Source organism: Sinohyriopsis cumingii, chromosome 5 (assembly GCF_028554795.1).
Source record: "Sinohyriopsis cumingii isolate HCF-2022 chromosome 5, ASM2855479v2, whole genome shotgun sequence".
Lineage (NCBI taxonomy): Eukaryota > Metazoa > Mollusca > Bivalvia > Unionida > Unionidae > Sinohyriopsis > Sinohyriopsis cumingii.
This window is the reverse complement of record NC_142965.1, coordinates 120,852,874-120,873,748: the sequence shown is the minus strand read 5'-3', so window position 1 is coordinate 120,873,748 and position 20,875 is coordinate 120,852,874. Positions and strand designations below refer to the sequence as shown.

Genomic DNA, 20,875 nt, shown 5'->3' with positions numbered 1-20,875 from the left:
ACGAAAAGCAAGAAAATAAGAGCTTGAAACAACAACACCAATTAGCACAAAAACAAACCCATCAACAACAACAGAAAGCACAACAAGTAACTGGAAAACCAGTAGAAGAAACATCCAAAGAACCCAACCCAACAACATCGCTAGAAGAGGAAATAAAGAGTGACAGATGCAAAAGGAAGGCATTTAAGAGACAAAAGAGGGAAGAAGAGGCAAAACTGAATCAAACCTACCTTCTGAATGATGACAAATGTATTGAATAGAATATTCACCTTATGCTCAAAAAAAAAAAAATATACATTAAAATAAAAATAAAAAAATAAACAAAAATAAAAAAATAAAATTTTTTAAAACAATACTATACAAAAATGTATACAGATATATTTGAAAAATCATATAAAGATAGAAAACTATAAATAAAGAAAAAATATAGCACATACAACCACAAGTAGGGCAGGAGGGCCTCCCAAAATGGTCTGCGAAGATCAACCAGGGAGAGCACCCTCCAAAAAAAAAAAAAAGAAAAAAGAAGTTGTAACGTTCAGGTTACTCAACCCAATCATCAAAGACCATTATTTGTACCTTTATCTATATTTTATATAAATTTTACAAAATTTTTACACCTTCACATTTTATCTTTGATTTAGCTGTACTTAATGTTTATGTTTATTTGTAAGGGTTTATCTTCCAAAATTCTGTTGCAATTCTTTACATTTACATATACTTTCAATTTTTGTATCTTGAAAATTTTTATGTTGATGTTTATTGGAATGGTTCATTTCCTAAAGGTTTCTTGTGCAATTCTTTATATTTACATTTTTAGGACTTTACCTTTACCCATTTGTACGTAGACATACCTTAAATAAGCAACATGTAGCCAATATTGTGCTTATTTACAGCTAAACTCTAACTAACAGACACTTAATACACGACCATATTGGCATGAGGACATTTGTGCATGTACCCACTTGACATTAACTGGGGCTGTTTCAAAACAACTTTTAAATATTTCAACCATGGTCAATTGTGAGTGAAGTTTCAGAAAAGAACAATTAAAACAAAAATTGTTTATTCTAGTGGCTGTTTATTAAACATTTTTGTACCAATTACCAATAACCATAAAGTAATTTTGATACTTCTGTGAAGTTCAAATTATGACTCTCACTTATTATAAGACAGCAACTGTGGATCATAAGAGTCACAAATCAAACTGCATACAGCGAGAATGATTGAAAATTTGATGAATGCATTTGCATCAGCAGGAATTAAACAAACTGTCAGTCCACTTCATTTTATGTAAATTAAAAATATATTTTTTCACTTCATGGTGTTTGTAGATTTACGATCATCAAAATAATAATGTGTTAAAAAGGAAATAAATATATAATACTAAGCTTCAAGTTGTTTTCTTTCAAAAGATAGTGTCATAATCAGACCATATGAATAACATTAAAACAATGACGTAATGCCTGCATAGTTTTCAATCCTGGTCTACTCCTGTACTGTCATCGAACTTACAATAATTTAACATCACAAAAAATCTCAGTCACTTGGGGAACAATCACATGATTAAACTTCATCTGCAAATCAGGTCAATGCTTCCTGATGTTCAAAAGGTTATTCTTTTAAAAATTGAAGTTCCATATGTACCACTTCTAAGTATACTTCACACTAAATAAATGAACATCTAATTATTTATCTGCAAAAAGTACAGAGTAAATTTCAAGTTATTTTTATCACTTAAATATTTTGTAAAAAAGTATAAGTTTTACATATATGATTAACTTTTGAGTCATGCCAAAATATACGACACACTTTAGCAATTAAAATGAATCAAAAAAAGAAGTAACAATACATATACATGTAATCCATTTTAAATCCAATTATTTGAATAATAAGCACATTTATTCACAGAAATTATCAATACAAATATAATAAACAGGTATTCACAGAAAGTATCAATCCAATAGAATAAGCAGTTATTCATGGAAAGTATCAATCCAAATAGAATAAGCAGAGTTATTCACATAAAGTATGAATCCAAATAGAATAAGCCTGAGGTGGACAAACTACGGCCCATGGGCCGCATGCGGCTCGCCAAGGGTTTTCATGTGGCCTAGGGACAAGCCATCATTCGCACTGACTCTGTTTATGTTACTCTGTTTATCAAATAAATGTGCTTCTTTTGAAGTTTAAGTTTTCAAATATTAACAACATATTAACAACTGAAAATTAATTATGATGTTATTCAGAAAAACCTTTAGTTTTTGCTATTTCAGATATTAATTATTTTACTTAATGAACTATGCAGCCCGCAACAAGGTGTAAATTTGTGTATGCGGCACTTGCACTGGAAAGTTTTCCCACCTCTGGAATAAGTACAGTCATAGGTGTCAACTTGTACGGTTTACCCATAATTTGTATCGTTTTTTTCCTTTTTCATCAGTATATGGCTGTACAGCCATTTCATACAGTTTTTTTCGTAAAAAATTTTAAATTTAAAAAAAAACCAATCTTTTCATTTTGTGTGCATCCGGGACTCTAGGCATAATTTTTTTAGCATGAGAATTCAGTGAAACTATGGTGGCCTGAAACAACCAATCAAATCATACTCAAAACCGTGCTTTTCCTTTGATAATGAAATGAGTTTCATTCATGGTTGAACTCCAGTGTGTGAAGATCTTGTTGTTTATCGCTTGGAGATTAGACGCTCACTCGGATTTCTAATATTGACTAACTGCCTGTGTAGTATGTTTTCTTATTTTATACATTATTATTTTATTATTTATACCTATTACTATCAAATGCATGAAGTTTGCATCAATATTCATACTTTACATAGTGTGGCAATCATGTTCGTGTAACCATAATTTGTTCGACTTTTCTGTGTGGAGATAAAGTCAATTTATTAAAATTTTTAATATATTAATTAAAAAATATACTCTACTGATTTTAGCACCGGCATTTTATCGTGCTGTAATAGTTTTGAGTTAAGTTTGTCAGATAGGTAATGCAAACAGGAAGATGCATTCCTAAAATGACGGACATAGTACAGATACTGAGTGACTTGAAAATATGTAACACTGCCAACTTATATCAAGTTTGTGACCAAAATCGGCACACCTTATAGCAAATTCATAACTTTTCAAACACCAGATTCGCAATTTTAATAGAAACGATCAACAGCTTATGAGGTATAAACTTCCGCACTGCTAGTTTGTAAAAAAAATTACTTCTAGATTTCAATTTTTGGATAGCTCTTGGCATAATATCTTGGGGTTTAAGGGGACAAATATAAATTCGTAACATATTTGTAATCGGGAGATCTTCCTTTATCACATGTCAAATCTATAAATAAAATAAAAAATTTTTTTATATCTCTCATCTAGTTGAAATATTCCATCCATCAAATGGCTGAGCCTAACTCAAAGAAATGCAAGCTTGAAGACACTGACCGAGGTCATGGCAAGTTTGAGGCCGATTGGATTAAAGTCTTCCCTGGCACTGTAGATGTATTCAAGTTAGGATCTTCACCTGCTTTTTGTAAAATATGCAGTAAAGACATTAAAGTGGTGGTGTCGAGCATATATGATGTGGAGGAACACTTCAGGACAAAACTGCATGAAAGAAATTTTGAAATGAAGAAGAGGAATTTTTGTATAGCATTTGTTGTTTTAAAACTGTTGATCTTACATAATGTATGAATAAATTTTTTTGTGTAAGGTTTTTTTGGTCTTTGTAAGGTTTTTATTGGTCTGGCATACAGGTTTTCGTCTCAAAGGGTTGACACCTATGCACAGTTATTCACGGAAAGTATCAATCCAAAAAGAATAAGCAGTTATTCATGGAAAAGTATCAATCCAACTAGAATAAGCACAGTTATTCACAGAAAGTATCAATCCAATAAAATAAGCACAGTTATACACAAAAAGTATCAATCAAAATAGAATAAGCATAGTTATTCTCATCAATTATCAATCAAGATATAATAAGCACTGCTCACTCACACTAGCTTCCATACTATAATTCACTCATAAATAAATCAGAACACAGACATGCCACTTGGATTAATATGAACAGAAATGTGGTTTCCATTAAAATTTAGCATGTTAACAAAAGTTTTTGAAACAACAAAAACAACCTTTTGAATTATCAAGTCATATGGGAAAAACTTTATATTTTTTTAAAGATGCTAAATTTCAAAATCCAGAATGTTGAGGTAAATACAGTAGGGTAGGAGAGGTTTACATTTTAGGAGCAGGATTGGGTACTTCTTTATTTCTTTCCATCTGGAACTGTGATAACATGTACTAAGTTTCACAGCAATTTCAATATAACCTGCAACAGTGGTTGCAGTCCCCAAACTACATCATACACTGCATTCAGCTCCAAGTCAAAAACGACTCTTACAAACATCATAGAGCACAAAGATCAGTCAACATGTTCATCTTTTGGTGATGATACAATGCTTCCAAACTTCACAGCAATCCATCCAAAACACTGAAACTGGTTGCACTAATGATATATGTGTAATAACACTGCATTTGGTTACAAACAAAACAGGCAGTAATTTTAGCAAAACTTGTGTGAGCAAAAATATTCGTTAATATGTGCATCTCCAGATGAAGACTGTAATATTTACTAAGTTCCATGGGGATCCATCAATAAATGCAGATCTAATTGCTCTAATAAAATTGTGTTATACACTGCAATAAGTTACCCAAAAAATGGGCAAAATCAAAATATGCAGAGCTAAGTGGTTTGTGGATGTATAAATATCCCGATCATGGCCATAATATTTACCAAGTATTGTTACAATCCATCAAATGCAATGGACTAGTTGTGCTAATTAGTGCATTTAAGATGGACAGATGGACATACAGATTACAACAGAGGCTTAATAACAGGTCAATAAGTATTGTCAACTCAAGCATCTTCATAATTTTTCAAGTTGAGAAACTGAAGGTACCTCCTCCAAAGACACAAACCTGCTCTGCTATCTGTGGGGCATTTGGGCACTTCCTGTGCTCTGTCATCATTTAATTGTCTAATCTTGGTCTCCAATATATTCACTTGGGACACCAAGCCCTCATTCAGGTACAGCAATGCTTTCTGAAAAGACACCAAACTGCTTTGTTTGAATTGTATTACAGTTTTATTTAAGCAAAAATTATGTTTCACTTTAGCAAACCTGCAGATTCATAATGATTTGCATGGTCTTGATAAATACATGTTACAATTTTTGTACCAAACTGGCTGCATATTGTCTCATTTACAGCAGCAAACACAATTTAGTAAGACACATTCATAGTTAAAATTTTAGTCAAACATTCCACATATCAGTGCTTCAAGTACCTATATATATATCTTGAAAAATGGTGGCAAAGCTGTACTAATTTGATCACCTTAAACACTGACAGCTGAAATCTACTGAGTAACGAATTAATGGTTGAAGATCATGATAAAAAGTGAAGTGCTTAGTTACGGCAAATTAAAGAGTAATTATAAAGAACAAAGTTACTATTTTTAGTATATCTAGATCTGTTAGAAATATCAACAGTCAATATCTGCTTCAACCTCAATATTCACATTATGGAGCACTCTAAATTATCTGTGAACCTGCTGCCATGTACAAACTCAATGATAAAGGGGCATAACTCTGCATAGTGCCGCACCTCAAATTCATTGATTAACATCTTCAACCTTCATTTTCTTCTAAATATAGCTTATATTAAAAAAGCCTTCATCATATCTGCATTTATTTTAAGTTCATCTAGGAGTAGATTTACTACTGACTAAATTTTCTGCATTTGTCTCCATGTCTGCATCTTTCTGTATCAATATCTTTAGCTAATTGGATGTATAAGTTTAGTCACTTAGTATTAACTTTGTTCCAGACTAGTCACATGTAAACATGGTGACTTAATGTAGAACAGACAGTTATGGGATTATTCTGTAAATTAAATTACAGCTACCAATTATTTTAAAGCATAAAACATGGTATACATTTGTTTAATTAGAAAGTGCAATGTAATTTTCTAGTCGTTGCATTATCATCTGACGGACCTGGTGACAATTTCACTTGTCAATTTTGAATTTTCAGTCACAGATGTCACCAATGTAGATGCAACTTTAAGCAATGCTCATCTAGCATACAACACCACATATTTCAGGTCTCAAATAAAAAACAAAAAATGACTACTGGATTACCAAAGTATAAAAGATATAACTAATACAAATAGAATAATGAAATAATTAAATATTGCAGATTAAACAGGGGAAAGAAGTGGTTAATACCTATCTCTACCTACCTTACAGATCAAGATAAAGCATTCATTAAATAGTATAATACTAGGCATGATATTAATATATATAAAATTATTTCCTTCCAGAGATGGATGGACGACAGGATGGACTGAACCATATGGATGGATGTATGCATGGATAAATGGAATAAGGATCCATGGATACATGGTTGGTTTACTAGATAGATGGACAAATAAATGGACTGTTACATAGATGGATGGATTAATGAATAAGTGAAAAGAAAAAAAAAGGGGGGTGGAGGAATGTTCCATGCTGTGACTAAAGCCATAACAATCTTTAGATTGTTCTTACGTAGTACAAAGGATCTCGTTCTTGGGAGACCAGCTCTTGCACAAGCCCTTGGCATTTTTGTAGGTTTCCGAGCATAAACTGAATGTCCACATTAGACGCTTTGTTTCCTTCGTCCAATGTATTCTGCAGGCTGCAAATTGTCAAGACTTTTATTGTAAATAAATAAAACTGAAGCACACATTTTTATAAACTGGTGAAGAAACTTGATAAATTACATAGAATGTTAAAGTAGCAAAATTAATACAGAAGAAGAATGAGATGAATACAAAAAGATGTGAATTTGTTGATAAATTAGTCATGATCATTCAGAAATACTAAACTGTTTCAAAGAAAACTTTAAAAGGTCCAGCTTTGTCAAATTTCAAAAAGTAAAGTTTGCAATAAAATAATTATGCAGTATGACATATTAGGATACATATGTGCTAATAATAAGCACACACTATCTATACTTGCTTATAAGTTGGCTCCAACTGCAGACTGTATACACCCATATCTGCATCACATGACACACTGGCATATCTGGGTCTAGGCAATTTGTGAGAAGTAATCAGTACAACAAACAACACAGATCCTGATCTGCCAGAACATAATGCGCTGGTAGATCTATGTGGACCAGACTTATAAGCGAGTACATATGGTACACATAATTTCTCAAGATTCTGATGTTCAGACATATGATCAATGAATGTCTTTGTAAGACAGAATAACAGATGTATATTTTTAAATTACAGCATCTTAAATATTTTCAAATGTTAGGGCTTTTGTAATGTTGAGCGAAATATCAAAGATATGCCTATCAAAACGTTTGGCAAAAACTTATTCAAATATGTTTAAATTTACTCACCAAGCTACTGCAGCTGAAATAGATTAAATATTTCATGATTATTAATTAAAAGTAATTTTTTAAAAACAAACTAGACAATCTAGCAAGTAATGTTTACCTGGACGGTTTTGTGATGAATCCAAATGTATTGCACAGATTAATATCATGGTATTCATTGTCATTACATTCACTGGATAGTATAGTCACAAATCCAAGACGTTTTCTTTAGCAAGTTACTAGAAATGGTGCGATCATGCTCAGTGGAAAATAGATCAACAGGAATACAATTTTATGAGACAAATCACCATAAATGGAAATCTTTAAGATTTCAACAATTTTGTACCATGACAGGGACTTGTGTAAATATACCGTTGTTAAATGGTACCGTCAATAACCATATTGAAGAGCGAGTGTGTGATTTGGATTTTTAAAGTAGCTTTAACAATTTTTCAGTCATATCACTACAATGTCCACAGTGTGGCAGTTTATAGTGATGTCTAGCACTGGGGCATCATGCAGCATGATGTCCCACCCAGTCACATTATTCTGACACCAGGCCAACCAGTCCTAACACTAACCTCTTAATGCTGAGTGCCAAGCAAGGCAGCTGTTAGTACCATTATTTATAAGTCTTTGGTATGACTCGGCCAGGGGTCAAACCCATGACCTCCTGCATCCGAGGTGGATGCTCTAACCACTAGGCCACCAAAGAGGTCACCATACTGGAGAAGATACCATTGATTATATAGGGCATTATGGTGATTAAAAAGAGCTGACTTAGAACTGGATACTTTTAATAGTAAGTTTTTTGCATTTATGAATATTCACATTCCTGCAGACAACAGAATTATTTCACTGATAAGCCAGGGGTCAAGCTAGACTTGACTTTAGGGAGAAGTGGACACAAAGCAAGATATGCAATATATATATATATATATATATATATATATATATATATATATATATATGTGTGTGTGTGTGTGTGTGTGTGTGTGTGTGTGTGCATGTACATGTGTTCTCGTTACTTATTTGAATTATGCCATCTGTTTCTCAGTATGTATATCTGCATTTAGCAATGGTTTTAAGCAATATTTCATTTTCAAGAAGAAACTTTCAGAGTTATATGTCTATTATAAACACATTTTTGTACAAATAAAACTTAACATACTCATATGCGTATATTTTGGGCATATGCCTTAAAAGCACTGCAGAAACTATACATTGCAATGAATTATAACTGAAAGGAGTAACTAGATCACAGTACTGTAATTGCAAGTTAGGAAAAGTGCTTAACCAACTTACCCTTAAACAAGACTTTATTTACTTTATGAAAGTTCACTATAAAATAGCAGCTGAAAAACATTTGTAAACTTGTTTGTAACAACCCCTGTACCATGTACATGAGAGCAAATGCACAGGTGTCTTTATACCATGTTTGTTCGTCTCAGTGCCTTTATTGGAGATAAAACATTAAAGTGGGTATTCATAATTAACAGAGTGAAGCATTAAAGTCTGCATATGAATGAACTAAAACCTTCTTTCCAACCGAACTGAAACATCCAGCTTGTGAGTGCATTTATCTTTAGAATAGTCCATTGATAGGATTGCAAATTTATAGTTTATTATTTGTGTATGTATGAGTAGTAATTTGCTAATTTATGGTTTTATTATCTGTCTACATGTGTGCAGTAGCATTGGGCATTTGCTAACAGTATTTGGTTTGCTGCTTTTCCCCCGTATTATGGTGCTTCTTGAATTCCACAACATAGCTTTGTCCCATACATCTGGGACCAACATACAATCTAACAGAGTGGAGCTTCACAAATACAGCGATGTCTGCCATTAATTCCCCTTGACAGGTTAAGACACGGCAACTGAAATCTTCAACTCAACAATTCTAATCTTAAAATAAATTGCTATTTACATACTGTTGCTTCAGTTCTGAAACACAAATTTTTATGGTTTTATGATCAAATGATAGCTTGCAGAAATCAGTCAATGATGTTCACTATAACCTGAGACATATAACACATCCCTGCTATAACTTAGTTGGGGAAAGGATGAATGGACAATCAGCTATCAAAACACATGCCTGCAAATGTGCAAGAGTTTGTTTGACAACTCAGTTGAAATCAACACCAGTTGTTTGATGGGTTGATGCCTACATTTTGTCTTGAGCTACAACACTGGAAATAACTGGTAAAGATGAGGAAGCATTTCAGACGCTATGATCATTCCATGTACATAAAAAAAATCACAGGGCAAAGTCATTTTCACTTTCTAAACAGGAAAAAGTGAAGCTCTCATTTATTTGGCGACTTAGTTTTCAACTTCACCTGGTATTGTGACCCCTGGCTTTATGTTTAGTTGAGCACATTTTTGCAAATTAAGATACCTGATAATAAATTGACCACATACTTTTGACCAATCTACTTTATATACTCATTTACGAGTCCAACTGTATAGACCCATATCTGTTGTTACATAATGCACCAGCAGATCTGGGTTTAGGCAGTTTGCTAAAACTAATCAGCAGAACAGTTTAGACCCTTATCTGCTATTGCATAATGTGCCAGCAGATCAGGGTCTGTGTTTTCTGCAGTTGGATCCAGTTGATTATAATGTATCAGCCCCACCTCCACCCTTTATAACTCATAAAATCACAATTTTTAATGCAATGACTTTTTAATTGCTTTTGGTCACATTTCTCATAAATATTTTTAAGATTATATATTTTTAACTGGAAAGTAATTTAACGCTGTAAAGAAAAACAATCACATAAACATGATATTCAAGTCACAACTAATCCCTGATTTAGTAAGTAATCCTTATGTTAATTTTCAAGTCGTAAGTAATCCCTGTGTTGACATATGAGTTAAAAGTAAATTTATTAGTGTGTTGGTATTCAAATCATAAGTAATTCCAATGTTGATATTTGATAATGATACAAAACCAACTTATGGAGTGTTAGATAATGTAATAAAGACTGAAACATTGTAAATGAAATGGACTGATCAATGGTGCAGGGTATATAAACACATTATCTTGGTTATGCAGTTCTGGGCATATTCATGTATTCTTCTTTTTTCCAATGGCTATTTTTTTATTTTGGCTTGATTTCAGTTGTTCTGCACTTAATAGGGTCAAGTCAGATTGTAATATAAGAAAACTATACTCCTATTCTGCTACATACATATTTAAAAGAATTGATCACACAATCAAAGAAATTTATGAATTTCAAACATTTATATGCGAAACTGCATGACAGTAGAAAAGGAGAAACATACTCACAAAACGCAACATGAAAACAAAATTTACTTCATCTTTTTCTTAACTTCAAGTATTTTTTTAACATTTAAGATAACTATACAACTACATGTATGATGAAGTTCCAAATTCAGCTCTGAAAGTAATTCCGTGAAGGAAGTAGTTGCCAGTGCAAAACGCAATTTAATAAAAAAATTATAAATCTATAACTCTGATTTCTTGGTTAATTTTTTAAGTATATTTTATATGCAGGCATCTTCCATAAAATATGACCAATGTATAAATAGTATCAACTGCAGCTATACTTAACATGCAAAGCAAATATTTATCCTTTGATGCATATATTAACTTAAAATTGTCTGCTACTTGTGCATTCAATAATAACCACAGCTTGCATTGTCAATTTGAATTTCATGCACTAGCATTTTCCATTGTTACATATTAAATGGTATTAAGTAAATGTAGTTCTGTCAACTCATACCAGGAAAAATGCTCAGGACTAAACTTCATACATTTGTAACTAAAAATAAAAACAATGCCATTTTACCTTCACTAATAAAATATAACCTGCATAGCACTAAGGAGAAAATACACAGGGTTCTCAACAGAATTCAAAACTGAAGAGTCTTTTGACCACTGAAACCAAAATCTCAGGAGTCAAAATGAAAATCTCATGAGTCATTTGTTTTTTAGTCATGAGCTTATAACTGTGGTTGTTCCTTATTTGTGGAGCTAACTGATGATAAATATTTCTTACAACTTCAGATTTATTCTCCTTCTCCTCTAAATCTTTACTAACATTTTGTTTCTTGAAGCCTGTGGGTCAAATTGATTATTACTAACAGCCATTTTTGAGCCCAAGACAAAAAAAGAAAATGTACTTCTTTAAGCCATTGTCATTCATGACTATGAGCCAGTGTATGACAATTCAGTAAGAAAGGAAGAGGCATATATTTCACTGCAAAGATTATTTTTTTTACAGATATAAAAGTTGCAAGCATTATTAGTTTGCATCATAAGATCACTGGTGACCACTGATAACATTAATTGTGTTTATTAACTTTCACACTTTGTAGTTTTCAGAATCAATTTAATTTGCAAAGAATGGAGAATTTCTTCCCTGTAATCCAGAGTTTCATATCTATTAGCAAATATTAATTAGCCAGGTTATTTTCAGCATTAGGACACAGCTTATGCTGCAAAGCTGCTGTGCCATTTCAAGCTTGTGCTATATAACAACAGCCTCACTGATGATGCAGCTATTATCAAGAGCCAATGCAATTGGCTTTATTTATTCAAGATACTCTTCAGCATTCCTTGTCAAAGATACTGTAATGCTATTTCAAAGTGACTTAGGTCACTAAATCTGCGTAGTTTAACATCATATGTATAAAAAAAAAGCAAAAATTCATTTGAATGATTTTTAAAGTAATTTAAATCATGGAGTCTAATTTAATAATTTAAACATTTAATCACCATTTTGAAACGAGTTAAATCAGTGGATTTAAATCAAGCAACCATGATTATATTTAGCTGATGAACCATGACTTTCAAACATATAACAACCTTATAATATTGAAATATGCTAACTGTGTGAAATCTGTTGTCAGAACTAACATGCCCTACTCTTCAGCTATATTTTTCATACTTAATAAACATACTTATACCTAACCTTGTCTCTTATTTATGCTTATGTACATATGTCAAGCTCTCCCAATTAGCTTTATTTCATCACTGTGTTCCTTATGGAATACACTTACAACACAACATAGGTAACAGTAACCTATATCCCTTCTGTAATTACATTTGTCCTTTTACTTTTGCTTCAGTAATGCTTGACTTTTTATGATTATAAAACTTTACTGTATGTGCTATCAAATATATATCGACATATACAAAATAATTTCTCTTGCAAACTCTTTAGTACTTTTCTAAGGTACCAACCTTATTTTGTGTCTAAATGGTACATTGAAATGTAAGTGTATTCATGGGGCTAGTATCATTGATTACAATTTAACTACAGATCACACATGAATCATATTATAATCATAGGATTGTAAACTACATGTATGATTTGTGGGTGAAGTGTAAGCAATGATGCGAGTCCCTTTAGTGTATTATGCGTACTACCTACCATATTTAAGTTAGGCGAATGCGGCGATAATTTAGAGTTGTTTCCCATACTGCAGTAAGGGTATCATCCACCATTTGCATTTTTTTCTACATTTACATGTATCAAATGACGGCGAATTTTTTTTTAAATATGAATAAATGGAACCAATTTCATAGAAACTTTTACCATGAAGCAACAACAACTTGGTTTTAATACGTACCGACAGCAATATAAGTACAACGAGTTCCGACCTTTAATAGACCTACCAATGGCTTGCAGAGATGTCTGAGAAGTTATCGTACAGAAAACACTAATGATTAAAATAAACTGAAAAACAAGGGTATGTATTGCTGCTTGTTCTTTTTGTTGTTAGGTTTTGTGTTCGTTTTGGGTGGGGGTGTTTTCCTCTACGTATTCTGTTTTGCAATTTACCTGAATAGATCTCGGTTTCTTCCATTAATATAATATCACAAAGGCATCAAACTTAACTGTAGTGACAATGAGACAGAACCGCTATTGCTGTTTTGTGGTTTCAAACAACCAAATCGAAAATTGCGCGCACATTGGATCAGAGAGATGCTTGAATTAAGCGTCTGAATTACAGTAGGGGTAGTCTGGTCATATTCCGAACAACTGAGGTCGTTGACCTGAGATCGTCAACTTAATTATTGAAGCTGACTACTGTGTACCTAAGTACGATACGGGAAGGAGTCAGTCGAGGTTCTTGCAACAAGTTTCATTATTCAAAAAGCATATAATATGAGTTCTTCTTACTGCAAAGTGATTTTATTATGACTATATACACAAGGGGTAAATCCGACCCTGTCGTGGCTATATTCCGACCTCTTACATGTGTAATTCCGACCACCATATATGAACCAAAAATATACAAGTTTCATCTGTAAAATACAAAGATTTTGTTTATCTTGACAAATTTTAAAGTTTTAAATTTTTTTTTCAGATGGAGAGATTGCAGATAGAAAGCGATGTTGTAATAAAGATAATTGTGGATAGAAGTAACATTTTATTTTTATTTAGATTTATATTTTTAATTTTTTTATTTATTGTTTCTAATTACATACTTATTCCGGTGGGGGTAAAGTTCAATACAAACTAATCATAATTCTAAATTTTCTTTAAGCTTGTGTTCTTGGTCGGAATCGCCCTCTTATGATAAAGAACCTGGGGTAAATCCGACCACTAGTTACTGAAAGCCATTCGAATCTTGGTTGATTGATGCCTGACTAGGGACCTGAATATAAAATAAAAAAAAAATATAAAAAATATGAATGCCGCTTCTGAACTCGCGCGTAAGAGAGAATACTGAGGCGATTACGCCATTTTGTCACGCGATGCCCTCGTCGCCTGGAAACATCTTTACTAATTTGCATACCCATGTGCACAAATAAAAACAAAGAACACAGCAAGTAATTTGCATATCGCTGTTGCAAACAGCACGACGTACATCCACGGTCGGAATTACCCTACTGGTCATAATATGACCATATTTCCCAGTTTCGGTTTTAGGCATCCTGGGTACCCGGATGCGGTTTTAGGAGCCCTCACGGAATTTTTCCTCAGTTTAAAATATAAAATTGATTACTGGCCTTGAATATTGAAAACTGACAGACACTTTTTAAATAAAACATATACTTAAAATAGGAATATGTATAAAATCGTACTGTCATTTGTTCGAAATTGCTATTCGCATTTTAATCGAAACAATAGTATTGATAATTTCTACATACGGGCTAAAATAGGCTTGACGCCAGAGGCTACCGAAGTCTCAATAGATGTTACCAGGTAGTGGCTTAAGAAGCAAGCAACATGGTAAAATCAGAATGACATAACGTCAAATCCAAAAGATTTATCTCAGGACACAAATTTCTAAACGCTTCTGTTGAAGGCCGCATAGCGGTGAGTACTACCGACGGCCTGCGACCATCCGTCTGCTGTCTATCCTCATTCTGCAGGTGAGGATATTCAAAACCATCTAACCAACTCCATAATAATCGATTGGAGTAAGGAGCAAGCGAAGAACAGTATTATTGCTAGAGTGGTTGACCTTCCGGCGGAGAGAAGGAGACAGGGAAACTAATCCCCTGAAGTCCGGAAATATCTTAAAGAATGGAAACATCTCTCAATGGAGGATGTCATTCTTTATCGAAACTCTCACATTGATGGTCAACAAGTAAGACAGTTGGTTATTCTACCTAATTACAGGAATTCTACCCTTCAAGGTGTTAATCGGTATAGAGATCTTCCGGGCAAAATCGGGCGGGCTCGAATCCCACTGGGGCTGACCTACTATATCAGCCTGGGTAGTATCACTACAGTAGGTATGAAAGGTATATATTAATTTAAAATTGTTCTTGTACGATGTTTATATTTTTAGAATTACAGTACAAGACGTTTTAAATGTCTGGAGATATCTTTCTAACGGGGAGGATGTAGCCAGTGTTATTTTGAGCATAAATGTTATATATGTTGTATGTGTTGTCTTGCCATTATATGATTACAGTGTACAGCCTGCTTGACTGCATTAATATGTGTAGTAGAATACGTTTGTAGAGATCGTATCGTGTAACATGTATATATTTATGTAGGTATATCAGTAGAGTGAGTGAAAGAATAAAAGTGTTTACCATAATAGCAGGTGCATTGCAAGTTGTCGCGCATTATTAACCACACCCTATCCTCTTTTCTCTCGCCACAGTCAGTCAGAGAGCAATTGTAAAACTCTCTCTAGGATGTAGCACTTGTAGAACTATGTATAATTTTAAGTTAAATACTACATATAAGTGTTAGGTCTGGTAAGGATTCTAGATAATTTACAATTATGGATGACATTTGCGTCGCGTATGAATCGTGTGAAGTTTGTATTACAATGTCTCTATTGTAATTCTTGCTTGTATTTGTACTTGAATGGTTGTTTTATATGTTGTCGGTTTAATTGCTACCTGTGTCAGTAACTAAAGCTATATTGGCTAGGGAATGAATAGTTATTATTCAAACACCCGGTCTACATTATTTTTTTCAACCCCTAAAGAGGTACACCAGTCCGACCTCTTTTTCTGCCACACAAGTTTGGTCGATACGTACAAGCATGCGCCGACCGTGGTTGACGTCGCCAGCTGTTGCAGGAAAGCTGAGCCTTTAACAACAAAAAAAAGCTTTAAAAAGTAGCCTATGCTCTGGCAAGTATCTACATGTGGGGCCGCTAAAGTGACCCACTCTGCTCATTGACCATGACTGACCCTATACAGGGATGACAAGAGGTCGGGCAACACTGTTTAATTGTATAAAAGAACAATTTTGTTTGAACAAGAACTAGGAACGGTCCTGGAGTTTCTTACCCCAGGGCCCGTAATCGCTCTCTACGGTCCTGCAACCATAGGGGCCTACCCTTGATGGGCGGCTTTTGAGTACAAGTACGCTTTTTTAGAGCGAGACGACAAGCGCACATAACTCTGACCTTGGCTGCTGCCGTCCATTTCGGATCCGTAAACAGACATGCAAAGCTGTACACAGGTATGATGCCAATTGATGCCATTCGTGAAACGGTGTCTTCAACGTCGATGATGCACAGTATGTATTCTGGAAGCTCAATACCTCTCTTCAAATGCCTTGGTGGGCCACTTATTTGCACCGAGCGTGCTGAGAGGCAGACAGAGCCCTGCTACCGGCCCATTGTAGTGACTCAAGCTGCTTATCCTGGCTGACAGGTTTTATATTGCACGCTAACCATCTGTATACTATGCATCGAGTAGTGATTCTACCGTAAAGGCTTCGTTTGTGAGAAAGCCCAAATTGTGCCTGAAGACACTCTGCTACCACGCAAGGACATCTTTATCCAACGAGTGATGTGGTTGTTGTCATATGCACGCATCCAGTGCACTCCACCGTTTGGTGCTTAGCTTGTCTGTATGCAGGACGTATCCATTTTGTGGTGACGGCTGAGTATGGCGGGTCATGAAACTTTTTTCTCTTGGAGGTACTCAGTGTAGAGGATATGCGTGGGCTCGGCGCTTATGAAATATCTCAATATGCCTTCGGCCTTGCGTATATCTCTGCTATTTGCAACTGGTTGTTGTTGTTGTTGTTGTAGGGTTTAACGCCATTTTTCAGCACAAGATAGGCTATGCATGGCGGCCAGTATAAATGGTGGAGGAAGAACCCAGGAAAACCCCGGAAAGAACCACCGACCCACGAGAAGCTACTGGCAAGCTTTCTCACATACCCACACTGGCTGAACCCGAGATTCGAACCCACGCAGACAGAGGTGAGGTGGCAGTGATCCGTAACGGTGAGCGCTTTAGACCACTGGGCCACTCGGGGACCCATTTACAACTTGTACGGAGTACAGTTTGGTACACAGGGTGACAGTCTCAGCTGTGACCAATGTTCCTACTACCTTTCTATTTGTTGTACTGTAGAATAGAGTGTATGCTCGTTAAAACAGTCGCTAATGTCAGAGAGGTGAGCATCTTCGACAGTATCTCAGTAGATATCGTCTGAATCGATGCTCAGCGGCAAACTGTCAGTGTCCTTACACAACATGTGCGCATTGTCCCAGTAGTTTGCTTAAATCTGTAATAGAAGTCGTACATAAGGCACTTGCTCACGTCGACTACTGCCGGATCTACATAAATTGGATGGTTTTCGTTTTAGGGTGGTCTTTGTGAAATAGACAGTCACATGGTTGCAGTTAAAGATCTTTCACGTCTTAAATGCTGGGGCGGCAATCAGACGACGCAGGTTGTTCTCCTCGCCCTCGGATCGTACTATAAACACATGAATGCGCTTCTTATTGGTTTCCTCGTGTTTTCCCAAAAGACGATGTTATTCTTCAGTTGAAGAAGACCTTTTAAACTCTGACTTTGCCTTAGTCTTCAGGTCTGCGCTCAGCTGTATGTAGCGCACCATCAATGAGCTTTGGCCAAATATCAGCACACAAGGAACTTGGTTACGCAGCTTTGGTCAAACTACAGCATACGGTGAACTTTGTGACTCACATCCAAAGCTTCATGTAGTGCTGGATCAGTTTGTAATGTACCACATAATGCTTGTTTTTTTTTTCCATAGGCTTGCGACCTGTTTATTTATTTTTTTACTGACGATATTCTCCCTCCCCCCCCCCCCCAACACCAAGTTTGCTCACAAATTAGGCTGATAGTCGTTAAGCCAACCCTCTAAAACGCTCATGGTTTCAGAAGTCAACAGATATTTGCTGTGCACATCATAAAGTTCCTTGTGATACTCGTTGTTGGGGTCAAATATGTAGGAAAGTGTGCCGCACAAGTGCATATTGTTTTAATGAAGGAAGGTCAAACCACTTAAATCAACCAGTTGGTAGACTCTGCATAGTGGTCAAACCATAAAGGTTTTGGGCGATAAGAGAAGTTATCCAGTTTGACTTTATGCGGTGATGATCAGGTACTGAGACTCTACCATACTCAGTAAAAAGGCCCATGTTGATGTCCGTTTGCAGATCCAGCTTGATATCTGTAATCTTTAAATGGAGGGTCCCAGCTCATTTATTGTAAGTTGTAGTAATGGGCTTGGTCAAAGCCGTAGTGTGTTAGCGAGGTGTCAAGAAAGGTTTCAAACACATCCGCGGGCAGAAGCACATCGGTCTTGATGTAGATGTTATAATAGCTGTCCATATTTTTAAACCCAAATGTCTTCCACATGAGTAGTAATATGAGCCATTCGAAAGACAGTAACATCGCTAGCCAGGGTTCCGATACAATAATCCTCTCTTCACCTTAGCGGATCTAGCAGATATTTCAGTGCTTTGTCCAAGCGACATCTATGTGATTTTATGAGTTGCCTACGTTAATGTGTAATGCCAACTAACCAATGGCGTATAACAGCGGTGCATTGTACATCGATCAAAAAATGATGCAGCTAATTGGCTTTAAAAGGATACTTTGTAAGGTTACCATCGAAAGTATGACTATGTACCAGAGAGAAGCCATTACAAGTGCATTTGAGTGAAAGGTATTTATACAAAATTTATACAAACACGGACTGGCAGTGGAAAATTGCTTATTTAAATTTAAATTCAGTTAATTCAAGCTCCCATTGTCTCGATCGTATAGGAACAGTGTTTCAAATTTGAACAACTTGATTTTGGTTGGATGCAGTGGCCTGCCACCACATCCAATGAAATTCACAGACCCGAGAGTAGTATATAGGGATACCCTACGGACAATGGGAATTAGCATTACAGAACCCCTTGGGACAATCTACGGACAATGGAAATTTAACATGGCGAAAAATCGTGGGACAATCTACGGACAAGGGGAATTTAACATGGGAATAAATCGTGGGACAATCTACGGACAAGGGGAATTTAACATGGGAATAAATCGTGGGACAATCTACGGACAAGGGGAATTTAACATGGGAATAAATCGTGGGACAATCTACGGACAAGGGGAATTTAACATGGGATTTTTTTTAAAAAATTTTTTTTAAAAAAGGGTAGGCAATTCAAAGACTATCTCTTTTCGAGAAATATGGCTGGCCCTGAAAAGGGCCTTTGGGTTTTCTTCTTCTTCTAATTTCTTCTTTTCCTCCACCAACTTCTTATTTTATCTCCTACACTCTTCTTCTCTTTCTTTTTTTTCTTCTCCTCCTCCTCTTCTTTCTTCTTCTCTTCCTCCTCTTCTTTCTTCCTCTTTTCATTTTCTTCTTCTTTTTCAATTTTTTCATTCCATTCTCTCATCCTTATCCTTTCCTCTTCATCCTCCTTTTCCTCCTTTATTTCTTTTAACAGATCACTGATGATTACCTTCATTTTTCGTAAATTGTTTATCTCCATCTTCACTCTATGGGGACTATATGAGTAGTGATCCTCGTTTAGGTTAACCAACATTTGCTCAAACATTCCTAAATTGTCCATGACGTTTTGCAATTTTTCCATTTTGTTAAGGTGGTTTGAAGCCATCTTCTTTTTTATTCTTTGCAGAATGGTTTGAACCACGAATACTGTGGGTTCTTATACAAAAAGCGCGGACGTGATGGAAAACATCCCCTAAAACATAAAATGGATCTTACCTATATCATAACCTAACAACGTGCGGACGTGAAGGAAAACATCCCCACTTTTCTCATTTCATATAATCAAACCCTAACTATACTCTCCACATACTCTAAGAAACAATAAAGAAACCCATAATCTACTATTCACACCAACCTACTTCATCATTTACAAACACAAACTCACAAACACATACACTTCCACTATTAATAAAGAGTTAGTGTTTATTTTCACACTACTCTACCTACACACATTGGCAAATCGATAGTTATTTCTTTTCTAGAGTATTGGGTAGCCCTGAAAAGGGCTGTTTTGTTTGGAACTTCATGGGCACCTGGTTAATGGTGGCACCTTCCAGGCCTGGCGCCACATACACATCTTATCCCCCAGTTACTTTTTACCTTTTTGGGGGAGAGAGCAGAGGCAGGATATGTCGCTTCAGAATCCCAATTTTCACTCTCTGGGATTTTGAAATTTCTTCTCTCCTTTTCCTCCTCCTCTTCTTTGTTTCTTATTTCCTCTTTATATCTTCTTTCTTCTTCTTCTTCTTTTTTTCTTCTTTCCTCCTCTCTTATCCTTCCCTCCTCGACAATGGCTTCCGCGGCCAGTTCATTTAATATGCGCCTGGCATATTCCAGATGCACATGAAGCTCCAACAGTTTCTCAAGTCTCGTGTTCATATTTGGTGTTGATCAATCAACAAGGGTAGCTGGACTGCCGAACGAGTTTCAATTTATACTGAAAGCGCGGACGTGAACGAAAACATCCCCTAAAAACATAAAATCCATCTTACCTAGATCATGACCAAAAAACAACAACAACGCGCGGACCTAAAAGAAACACTCGCTCACGTTTTTATGCTACCCATCACTTCAATTGACTATCCACATACGCAAGGCAATCCAATCTAACCCCAAATATACACCTCAATCACCCCAAACTAACAAACTAACATCATTTTAATCTACTATACACATCAATCTATTTTTTCACTTACAAACACACAAAC

General features: G+C 35.3%; 1 protein-coding gene across 2 annotated transcripts in view; it reads right to left on the bottom strand.

Annotated features, from left to right (window-relative positions):
• LOC149800079 (uncharacterized) overlaps positions 1-13,375 on the bottom strand; it is a 57,999-nt gene extending 44,624 nt beyond the window's left edge. The window contains exons 1-4 of one of the 2 annotated variants that reach the window (XM_089959651.1): positions 13,251-13,375; positions 7,460-7,472; positions 6,616-6,745; positions 4,986-5,109 (exon numbers count right to left, since the gene is read on the bottom strand). In XM_089959651.1, the coding sequence (XP_089815777.1) occupies positions 4,986-5,109; positions 6,616-6,745; positions 7,460-7,472; positions 13,251-13,275 (292 nt within the window). In that variant the 5' untranslated portion in view covers positions 13,276-13,375. The remainder of the gene's footprint in view (positions 1-4,985; positions 5,110-6,615; positions 6,746-7,459; positions 7,473-13,250) is intronic. The other variant, XM_089959650.1, reaches the window with a different exon arrangement.
• Between the last annotated feature and the right edge of the window lie 7,500 nt (positions 13,376-20,875).